At 44.2% G+C, this 12130-nt stretch overlaps 1 protein-coding gene and 1 pseudogene across 1 annotated transcript; both read left to right on the top strand.

Moving 5' to 3' along the window:
* Positions 1 to 51: 51 nt before the first annotated feature.
* On the top strand, positions 52 to 1247 carry LOC146456299 (arylsulfatase B-like; annotated as a pseudogene).
* Positions 1248 to 7045: 5798 nt separating this feature from the next.
* LOC146456298 (arylsulfatase I-like) lies at positions 7046 to 8809 on the top strand. Its single transcript, XM_085093201.1, has one exon. It carries the CDS (start codon positions 7076 to 7078, stop codon positions 8597 to 8599), a length of 1524 nt encoding a protein of 507 aa, XP_084949327.1. The 5' UTR covers positions 7046 to 7075; the 3' UTR covers positions 8600 to 8809.
* The last annotated feature ends 3321 nt before the right edge of the window (positions 8810 to 12130 follow it).

Genomic DNA, 12130 nt, shown 5'->3' with positions numbered 1-12130 from the left:
TCTCGCCGACCGCGGACCCCCGGCTGGGTCGCCGAGCGATGGTCCGGTTTCGTTCCGCTGTTCCTGGTCTAACTGGTCGAAACATAGCTGAACATGACTGCCAACAAAATACGTGGTTGTGTCTTTACTATTTTACTAGTTTTCTTTTGCTTCGTGCAAAGGACTCTCGGTAAACCGCCGCACATTGTGTTTATTCTGGCAGATGATTACGGTTTTAACGACGTCGGTTATCACAATCCTCGCATAAAAACACCGAGGGGTGCAGCTGGAAAATTATTATGTGCAACCAATTTGCACCCCGACTAGAAGCCAGTTGTTTTCCGGGAGGTATCAAATCCACATTGGCTTACAACACGGAAATATATCTGGCCATCTCAGGCGAATGCACTGCCCAAGAATGAGACCACGATTGCTAGTAAGTTAAAAGAAAGCGGCTATAGCACACACATGGTTGGAAAATGGCGTATTGGATTCTACAAACGAGCTGATTTATTCCAACTCAGCGTGGTTTTGATTCTTTCTTTGGTTATTTGACCGGCGGCGAAGATTATTATACGCACAAAAATTCAAAAGGATTTCCATCTAGAGAATTCATCCATCTGAATGGATTTGACTTGCGAAGGAATGAAGAAGTTGCTACTGACGCTGCTGGGAAATATTCCACTTTCTTATTTACAGATGAAGCAGTGGAGATAATAAAGACCCATGAACCAGATACGCCTTTGTTTCTGTTTGTGGCATACCAAGCAGTTCATTCGCCGCTGGAGGTACCTGAACAGTACACAGCTCGGTACAAAGATATAAAGAACTCAGCTCGTCGGATATATGCAGGCATGGTCTCTTGTATGGATGAAGGTATTGGTAACATAACCAGAGCTCTACAAAATCGTGGCTTGTGGGAGGACACAGTGCTGTTTTTCAGTACTGATAATGGAGGGCAAGTATATGAAGGTGGTAATAACTGGCCTTTGCGTGGCTGGAAGGGGTCACTGTGGGAGGGTGGAATGAGAGGGGTGGGGTTTGTGTACAGTAAAATGTTAGACAGGCCTGGTCAGATCAACTCGGAAATGATCCATGTCACTGACTGGTTCCCAACAATAGTACACTTGGCTGGAGGATCAGTTGATGGAATACCTTTGGATGGTTACAATGTGTGGGAGACATTGAACACTGGAAAGCCATCACCAAGGAAGAAGCCCGAACGAATCAGGGAACCGAAGTATTTCCTTACTCCTAGTTCGATCTAGGTCCGAGGAGCGGTCTCCGGTGCAAAAATCTATGGAGAAGAAACTAAAGTCCCTACTTAAGATATAAAACAGCAATGGTGGAGTTGAAGGATCCCTAAGCCTAGAGAGAATAGAACGCCCAATAAATACGAATTTATGTATAAAAAGAGGAACAGCCTTATGTGGCTGAACCCTAGCCTGGGCCTGCTCCTCCCTAACACATTTTAAATAAGCCCTAACAGAGTGGTGGGAGACAGGGTTGCCAACGCCTTAGAAGCGGTCGTCCCACTCGCCTCCTAAGCCTTCCTGGACAAATATGGATCGATGTTTTCCTATAAAACTATCGACGGTTCTGGCAACAAGACGAGTGGGGCATAAACAAGAGGTGTCTCGGTTCTTCCCCAAAGAAGGGCAAGGTAAATGGTGGACAAATGTCTTTCCTGAAGAGTCCTTCCACACCAAAAACTTGATAATGTCGGCTGGGGAGGCGGAAGCGAGGGACTTGGGCACTGGCATTGAAGACAGGAAATTCGTCAGCTGGCTATGTAGTAACGACACCTCTGGCAAAAATTATAATCAGCGTCGTTAAGGTATCCACACACAGGACAAGGGGCGGCTGGTTCACAGATCCTGGGTCGCTGCAGCTAGGGATGAAGTAAAGGAGGGGGATTAACAACTCTGAAGGCGTAGAGGTCCCACAGCAGAGGGCGAGTAAGGAAAACGTTCCGAAGCGACGGAAAAAGCAAAACGTCGCGGTCTCCCTTTCTGCCTAAAACGACGGAATGAGATGCTTCAGTTTGAATAAGAGGCCACCAGTAAGGAAGCGGGTTTAACTTCGGGACTATCAAGGTAAACGAGAACGAAGCCGCATCAAGAAAACGGAGGAGAGGACCAACCAAGACAAAAGGCGGGAAAACATACGCGTTTTCGTGGGGGGCAATAACCTGAGCGAAAACGTTAACACCGATAGAGTCCGGAGTAGGGAAAGGAGAAATATGAGGGAGCGGTGAACCTGAATGACCGACTTGGACGTTGGAATCGAGTGCCATGAGTTCCATTGTGTGCGGGCCAAAGAGGTTTACAGCTGTCTTCTAATGGTTCGCCTGCGAGCTTGCAATCTTTGTCTGATTAGACACGCGAAAGGCTGTCTGCTTCGTTAAGCGATGAGGGTACGTAACATAATTCGAGGGAAGAAGAACTTCCGACAGAAGTTTGAGGGCGTCGTTTAACTGTTTACTCTTGCCACGTTGTTTTTTCCAAGCCTGAATGAATGTAAGAGAATCCACGTGTGCATCTACGCGACAACTTATGAGGGTGGACTTTTCTGCCTTGAGGGTATTAACAAGCGCTAGAGCTTCCTCTACTGCTATAGGCTGCGCTCTCACTTCTTTTTGCCAAACATCTCGACTCGCTAAGCGCGGCCTATAGGGATTATCAATTCTTCCACCCCAAGCGAATGTAGATGCGTCGCTGGTTACTTTAACGGTTAAATGACGTTCCTCCATCGACGGGAGCTGATCGGACCATGAGTCTAGAAACTGCCAATAGGCTATTTCCGATCTAAGGTCACCGGTAACCCTAATAGGGCGAAAGGAGTGAGCTGGTCGGGAAATAGCCCGATATCTCTCTCTGGCGTATAACTGTGCGGCAGGAACAGCGAGGGAGAAGGGAGTTATCTTGCCTGCGAAACGCTTGAACGTCTTAATGAAAGTAAATATATGAAACATATATTTTTAACTGCGGATGAAAGATCAAATAGAAGAAAGATCCTCGCAGTTAGTACGCAACTTAAGCAGTTGAGTAAAGAAAGCCTCAAAACATTCAGGATTGAACGGGATTCGAACCCATGACCTCTGCGATGCCGGTGCATTGCTTTACCAACTGAGCTATCAAGCCAACTGGGAACTGGTCAGAGGTCATGGGTTCGAATCCCGTTAAGTTCAAGCCTGAATTTTTTTCAGGCTTTCTTTACTCAACTGCTTAAGTTGCGTACTAACTGCGGGGGGGAGGATCTTTCTCAATTCTATTTGATTGATGGATACTGTACGGTTTTGGAGAATAACGTCACGAAGGGTAGCAAATTTGACTTTCTTGTCCTCTGGGATAATAAAGGCTTGAAGGACTGAGTCGGATAAGAGACCCAAAAATCTTACTCTGGTCTGAGGAACAGCGACAGATTTTGAGAGACCGATGAAGTAGCCGAGAGACACAAGGACAGAACAAACGATAAAGGCAGTGGCCTCTGTGAGAGCGAAATTGGACCATCCACACGATTTCTGAACATCTCTATGCAAAGCCAATTGGCTTTCAATGTACTGACTACAAGGAACACCCAGGGAGCGAATATTAGAAGTAGGTGCTAAGCCGACCGTGGGGTAGATGTAAGCACTTGCCCTCCAACCGAAGGGTAGGGTCTTATAACAGAAGTACCACCCTTTCCACTCCAATCGCACAAAAGTAAAACTCTCCGGGGATAGACGGACGTGATCATAACCACTCTTATCGTCGAAAGTAGTCTGGTAATGGTACTTGAAAACGTAGCGAGGCAAACCAGTTATGTAGTCTAACGAAAAAGGGAGGTCCCTATAATCCACAGGTTTAAAAAACGTTCATCGTGACACATCCTAGGCTTGGACGGCTCCACAGTTATAGGCATAACTAGACAGGGTGGATGGACCTCACCAACTGACTTCCCCAAACGAGAACAGAGCCATTGGTAACACGGGTGGTACTGATGAATTCCTCAAAAACCTTGGCAGCTCTTACTATTGGGGAAAAACGCTGTCGGAGGGATCGCAGAATCATAGTATTTTCCCTGAAAGGCACCCCTAAAGGAAACGAAGAACTCAGAACTCTTGACCCCATGGACGACAGACAAAATTTCATCCCTTTTAGGGGTCTGCGATAAGACGAACTCCCAACTGGGTCGATCGTTAACTCCCCTGCGACGAAGAAACTGGGGTCTCGGAAAATGACATCTTGAGGGGTGGCATGAACAACTCCTCTTGATACCATAGAAGGCGATGGAAGTGGGCCTGCAACGCGTGGCTTTTCCCCTTTCCAGTTGCACCTCCAGATAGTAATAAGCGATATCAGATCCGGGAGGAAGTCGCAATGAGCCTTCATACAGGGCTAGGCCTAAAAGTAAAGACGAGGGAAAAAACTATAAGACTGAATTATAGGAAAGGGGAAAAGCAGCTCCGAAATACCCCGTCCAGGGACAAAGCAATCAAGGGTATTAGTCAACCCCTTCGAATGCATACCAGCGGTTGACTTTAGGAACGAACCAGACCAACAAATAATACAGGAAAAATGTAACATGTAGCTAGTTTAATGTGACAAACTGACAAATAAATACAAAGGCCTATCTGGGCTTCCTTGCCCGGATAGGCCTCATTAGCCACCTCCGGACACACCGAAGCAGCTCTACTACCTAAGAGATGTCATGGTCATCTTCGACTACCAAGGACGAACATCATTATTTGCCGGTGTGCAGTTTGCGCTAGCACCGGGCACTCTCTAACAAAATGGCCAACCCCTCTGCATTGAAAAGAACGTCTGGAGGTGCCCCATAAGGTCGGGTACGAGGCCCTCGACTACCAAACGAACCACCAAAATATGGCGCCGGGCGGAGAGCACGAGGCGACTGCCCCAAGATGTCAGAATATGACTCTGTCGCAGCTCTCCTAGAAGAGTGCCCTGCTTTGAAGTTTTTTCTGATCTGTGTTGCGACGTCTCTCTCTTCGTTGTCGCCGAGCAATTGCAAAACTACCTCGGCAAGCGTGGTAGTATTCGCCAGGGGAAGGCACTGCTTGTAAATTGCGTCAAACTCCTTCCTGTTCGGATGATTGGCGTCCCTCGCGTGATCAGCTAATTGCTCCAGACCTGCGAGAAGCGCGAGTGGGTATAAGAGCGCGGGAGAGCGGCTCCCGAGCTGTTTAGCAGATTACAAAGCCTCTTCTACCTTCCACGCATCGAAGGAAGATTGCAACGAATCAATCTTGTCACGGAGATAGTCGATACCCTACGAAGGAGAACCATAAAACATAACATTTTGAAATCGTGCCAACACACAGATAATCAGAGAAAATGCTCCTCGCACAGACGGACTCGTGGCATATGCTCCACACAGACTGACAACCGTTACAGAAACTCACACGGATGCCGCGCGGGCGTACAACCGAAAAACCGAAAATGAAAGTTAAATTATTCGTCACACAGACGTAAACAAGGTCTACACGGAGAGTACGCGAAGTCTAATACCAGCACACGCGAAAATGGGAAATATATTGGTAACATATATTGCCCCTTTCACACTAAGGCTTAAACACGTTTAAAAGCTGTTTAGTTAACACAGTTTAAAATTGTTTCCTTCATAAAAGCTGCAGTTTCGGATTTTTGTAGACTGCAGATTTAGCACAAATGAAAGCGTAAGTTAACGTTTACTTGAATCCTATGTCAAAGTCAATGGCTCAGCTTTCTGTTACCAATTTTCATTTTGTTAAACCCGGTTTAATTAAACATGTTTTGTTGGTGTGAATGGGGCTATAGACTCTAATAAAATGCACTGTAGAAAAAATGCACGTCACACAGATACAAATCAAAAATCGAGTACCAAAGCTAATTGGTTACACAGACGCTAAGGAGAGGCCCTGAAAAAAAAATGCTCGTCACACAGACGCAAAACTTGTGATATACCTCCCACACAGACTGACATTTGTCACACAGAGTAAAACAACTGCAAAGTCAGGTAACTTGCGACACAGACGCAAACCACACAGAGTGTAAAGACTAACACGAGACCTAAACGCGTGAGAATACAAAACTAGTTGGTCACACAGACGCGAAGAAAAAACAAAGGGGAGGTAGAGTCATATAGACACGATTGGACAAAAATCGACCCGTAGCACAAATACAAACGTAAAAATAGAGGCTGGTATATAACCCGGGGTATATAACACGAACGAAAAACGAAATCCACCGCTGTAAAACTATGACACGTGTAACTAGAAATAACATAGACGCAAGGAAAAACCTATGATAAAATGGAACACACGGCCTTTGAGAGCGAAAACAAAAACCCCAGAGAAAACTAAGTGGCAAAACGCAAAAAAGAGATAAGACATAATGACACGAACGGGAACGCGAGGAAGTCGAAATAAAAATACAGACCTCACAAACGCAAGCCAGGGACGAAGCCGGGAGAACTAACGGACATAAAAAACAAAAAAGACTAACCTCTAGGGCCACAGGCGGAGCCCATCTGTAGCAGCAGCATTATCTTCAACATTGTTTTCTTCAGCCTGTACGGCCGCTACAACAGCGCCAGCTGATAGGTTTTCCGGAACCTGAGCCATAGTGGAGAGAACGAAACCAGAACAAAACACGAGGCGCGGCGATGGCGAAGTAGAGACGACAACCGTAGGCGTCTGGTGTCCGTTTCAACGAAGAGAGTAAATAGACAGCATGAAAACAGGCCAATTTATACTTAACGCACAAACATATGCACAACGAGTTCCCCCCGGAAAGTTCCCCCGCGGCCCGCGGATCCACAGATGCGAGGGAATTTAAATGCACGGGTCCGACGGGGACCGGAGCGTTTGTGCATGACGGCCCCAAGTGAGAATAATTCTTTATTGCTTTGCGTCGAAGTGATGTACATAAATTTCTTTGCGCCTTTATACAGATCATAATTTGCATCAGTCCGCTCTTTTTCAAAACGTCTCCAGAGATTATTTCTTTTCCGTGTGGCTAAACGCCATTGGTAGTTCATGTCCACGTACGTGTGCATAATTGAGTGGTTTCGTTCGGCACTGTTCCTGGTCTAGTTGGTCGAAACATAGCTAAACATGGATGCCAACAAAATACGTGGTTGTGTCTTTACTATTTTACTAGTTTTCTTTTGCTTCGTGCAAAGGACTCTCGGTAAACCGCCGCACATTGTGTTTATTCTGGCAGATGATTACGGTTTTAACGACGTCGGTTATCACAATCCTCGCATAAAAACACCGAACCTGGATAGTTTAGCCGCCGATGGGGTGCGGCTGGAAAATTATTATGTGCAACCAATTTGCACCCCGACTAGAAGCCAGTTGTTTTCCGGGAGGTATCAAATCCACACTGGCTTACAACACGGAAATATCTGGCCATCTCAGGCAAATGCACTGCCCAAGAATGAGACCACGATTGCTAGTAAGTTAAAAGAAAGCGGCTATAGCACACACATGGTTGGAAAATGGCATATTGGATTCTACAAACGAGAATTTATTCCAACTCAGCGTGGTTTTGATTCTTTCTTTGGTTATTTGACCGGCGGCGAAGATTATTATACGCACAAAAATTCAAAAGGATTTCCATCTAGAGAATTCATCCATCTGAATGGATTTGACTTACGAAGGAATGAAGAAGTTGCTACTGATGCTGCTGGGAAATATTCTACTTTCTTATTTACAGATGAAGCAGTGGAGATAATAGAGACCCATGATCTAGATACGCCTTTGTTTTTGTTTGTGGCATACCAAGCAGTTCATTCGCCGCTGGAGGTACCTGAACAGTACACAGCTCGGTACAGAGATATAAAGAACTCAGCTCGTCGGATATATGCAGGCAAGGTCTCTTGTATGGATGAAGGTATTGGTAACATAACCAGAGCTCTACAAAATCGAGGCTTGTGGGAGGACACAGTGCTGTTTTTCAGTACTGATAATGGAGGGCAAGTACATGCAGGCGGCAATAACTGGCCTTTGCGTGGCTATAAGGGGACATTGTGGGAGGGTGGAATGAGAGGGGTGGGGTTTGTGTACAGTAAAATGTTAGACAGGCCTGGTCAGATCAACTCGGAAATGATCCATGTCACTGACTGGTTCCCAACAATAGTACACTTGGCTGGAGGATCAGCTGATGGAATACCTTTGGATGGTTACAATGTGTGGGAGACATTGAGCAGTGGAAAGCCATCACCAAGGAAGGAAATCTTGCATAATATTGATCCCATGGACTGGGACTGGGATGGTCTCTATGAGCCTTATCAGCGCTGTCAACAAGCTGCCATTCGAGTTGGTGACTGGAAACTTTTGACTGGCTGTCCAGGAAATGGAAGTTGGATTCCACCTGCAGAAAGTTTTTTTCCCATTAAGCATTCACCAAATCTGTTTGACAACATTAACAGCACCTTTCTCTTCAACATACGGGAGGATCCAGAAGAGAGGAATGAACTATCTGAGGTTTACCCAGAAATGGTGTCTTCATTGATGAAGAGGCTCAAAGAATTCAATGCCACAGCTGTACCTGTACGTTACCCTGATCCAGACCCAGCATCCAAACCAGAACTACATGGCAATGTTTGGACACCCTGGGTAGACAGTAATATTTGACCATGCATAGGCTTCTAAACTGTTCAGTTAACAATAACTGAGATTTTGTCCTTAAACAAAGGATGTCAGTTTCTTGACTGTGATCATACATTTTGCCACAACATTGTCAAAAAGCTGTGGATCCACAGTCACCTTTGACAGTACAACAAAAGTTGTTATCAATAAGATGACAGACTTATAAGAAACTGATGTAAATTTGTTTTTACAATATAATAACAAGCGGAAAACTTTGAGCTTTACCTCGGTGTAATTAAACTCACAGCTGATTTAAAACAAAGGAAATAAAAACATCAAAACAATACAAGGAAGGAAAACATAGAAAAACTTGTCAGGTTCTTACACCCAGATAAACCACAACTTTGTCTCAAAATTATGAGAAAAATTTGGAGGTAAATATGAAACTTGATAGTCAGAAAACATGAATTTCATTAGGATAATAGGAGCCATTGGCTGAAAGCACCAGTATGGAATTCAATTGTGGTGGTAAAAAGTGTGTGAGGTGTGATATCAAACGAAAATCACCCCTTCGAGCTCCTATTAATATCACACCTGTCACTATTCTTTCGCTCAATTCTACAAATAACTTCGTATTTTTGCTATTTATTATTCAACGTCAATCATAGAATACAAAGAACGGCCAAACTGAGTTCAAATATTTCACGTTATTTTTACTACAGTAGACCGGTTTGACAGGTTTTTACTTGAACTTGTACAAGCAAAGATTATGGCGGAAATGTGGATTTTGCCTGAAGAATAAATTGCAGTATGTCAAAGTTTGATCTTTTCACAATCATGTTCTTTTCAGACGCTAAAAGCTTTGAAAGCGATGGCTTTCATTAGAGAGCTAACGGCAAAAATTGTGATAAAGAAAACAAAAACTGGCGTGAATATGTGAAAGTGAAGATGTTACTCCATCAAGAAATAACCAGGTCTTCAGGGAGTATTATTTCCTGCCCAGGTCAAAGATTTTTTCTTTGTCTCTTGCGTTCTTTCATTTCATTCCAGTGTTCACCTAACTCTTTAACATACCGTACAGAATTAATTCTCTGGCCATCATTTAAATTTTTTAATACCCCGCCTAGAAATTTACAAAATCTCCTGAACCACTCCTTGGAAAACTTATTTGTTTGTTTGATTGATACATCCTAGTGAGGTTAAGTGTATTGTGAAAATTAGATTTCATTTAAATAGAAACAAAACTAATTTTTTATACGGAAAGAATTGCACTTAGCCTTGCTTTCACAATGAGGTTACAGCAACTCGGAAATGGCCTATTGTTTCATGGAAAATAAATCGAAATTATAAAGTAGTGCGTTTAGCGTACCCAGTGGTTTTAACAAATGAGTTAAACTGTGCTACTAGTAAAGTAATTTGTTCTCTTATTGTTACCGCTGTTTACAACAAGATCGGATACGCGAAGTCCAACACTTATACAACACAACACGAGTCCACGTCACGCTTTATGTGAGTCAAGCCTGGTTCTCATATGCAGCCGACCTACCTGCGATGACCTGCATTGTAGTCGCCGGTTGACGTGATTTTTCGACGCAGGTGCTGGGACGTGTCCCGGGTGAATCAGTTTAAAAAAGCGCTAAAACGGATATCGTTTGGCGCTCTTAAACATTCGGATTCCCTCAATAAACATAGATAGAACTCTGGTAATTCGTTTGCCAGTTTTCGCTAGTTTTGTTGCTTGTAAGGAGATACAAATGAAGAAAGCGTGAAGAAAAACGGTCCAAGCGAAAGTTTTGGGTTCGCCCGATGCTTAGAGAAAGGAGCCAGCACGGACAGTATCATCATTGTTTGTTGCCTTGAGGCTACACGACAGGGAATGTTTCTTCAGGCGAACAGAATGTTTAATTTGTCTTCTTGTTTGGTAGATGATTTTTATCTTAGACGTAATTAATTGTGGGCTTTATTTGCCTCTGTTACATCGCCGACGACCGTTGGTTCCGTTCACATAATCTTTTTTTTCGCCGGCGTTTCGGATGAACCGCTGACCTGCCTACGAAGTTGCCTGAAAAAATTCGCAGGCTTGCCGGAGCGAAGGCCTGCGATGGTTGTTGTTGCTGCTGACGGTATATGTTGTCATATGTCGGAACAGTACGTCACTCTCCCGCTTTTGGCGGGAGACTTACGATTTTTTGCCTCGTCTCCCGCTCTCCCGCTTTAGTACATAAATATCCAGCTTTTTACGTTCACTATAAATATTGAATACTAAGTAAAAAATAAAACAGACTTCCTCCTTGTGCTTTTTTGTCGCGCAGAGTGTGCCTTTCTTTTTACCGTTGAACGAAATGAAATGTTGAAATTACGGTTGAAGTGTGACCCCCCCCCCCCCCCCCTCCGCCACTGAAGCCCTAAATATAGCCTTGTTGCCACAGCCCTCGGAGGCTCTTTGCCGTTGCTGACATGGTTTTCGTGGCTGCCCCTGAAGATTTCTAGACGTCTCCAGATTTTTGTACTCCGGTTGTTGGCAGGTATGGGTACCCCAGGCAGTACCGGCGGCTTGCCGCAGGTAGTTCGGCGCCATATGAGAACCAGGCTTAATTCAATGAAGTGAAACAACTTTCCATAGCTTCGCGTTGTGGTTTAGTGTTAGATTAATTAAGTGGATCGTTGGTGGTGAGAACGTTTCGTGGTGGCGTGACATCCCTGGTGGCGAGGTGCCCGGATACGGCTCTTGTAGGTTACCTGGTGTTCGAGGAAGCGCATTATCCCTCTGTGAGTTGAATCAAGTGGTCTTTTGGTACATGTACTCTGAAACGTGATCGCTTACAGCTGGAGGAGAGTCAGTTGGTCGCACAGGCCCTCAAAACTCCCGAGAACTTTTCGGGCCCGAAAAGCTCCCCGTAAAGCTCCCGAAAACGCTTTCTGGCGTTTCTCAAAGCGCACGAAATTTTCGGGCCCGAGAAAAGTCACGTAATTTTCCCCGATAATTTTCGGGTGCTAGAAAGCTCCCGAAATGTGTTTTCGGGAATGCTTTTTTCAGTTAAATGGTTGTATTGCGTTACTATTATCAAGGAAAAAGTTATCCAAAACGAGAGTTTGAGTTAATTGTCAGATACTGGGCTAGACTCAAGCTAAAAATGTTTAAAAACCAAAAGAAAATTTCTGAAAATCTCACAGGTTTACATGCGTTCGTGCTCGCAAGAACTTCGTAGAGATGAACTTAAAGATTTTGTTAATTGCAGTAAATTTACGAAGGTAACTCTTATAAATCAGGTATTTTCGGTTGAACTTTCAAAGAATGACGACTGACAAGGCAAAAGAAGTGAAATTTGTACTTTAAAAACTTGATTCTTGAGAGATTATGGACCAAATAAAGACAGTTTGATAGTTTCCTCAGCGGTTCGCATATTGCCGAGTTTGATAGTGTGGTTAAATTTTATATTTTAAGTGCATGTAGAACGGACAATTAATTCTGTCTCTTTTAACGTAAATCGGTTGAGAAGAAGCTCAACTTCAAACCTACAAATGTAGTCAAATGTTTTCAAACTGAAATTGGCCTATTTACTCGCCGAGATTGCG

The sequence above is a fragment of the Pavona decussata genome, unplaced genomic scaffold, assembly GCF_977016875.1.
Source record: "Pavona decussata unplaced genomic scaffold, jaPavDecu1.1 SCAFFOLD_258, whole genome shotgun sequence".
Classification (NCBI taxonomy): domain Eukaryota; kingdom Metazoa; phylum Cnidaria; class Anthozoa; order Scleractinia; family Agariciidae; genus Pavona; species Pavona decussata.
This window is presented reverse-complemented; position numbering and strand designations above follow the sequence as displayed.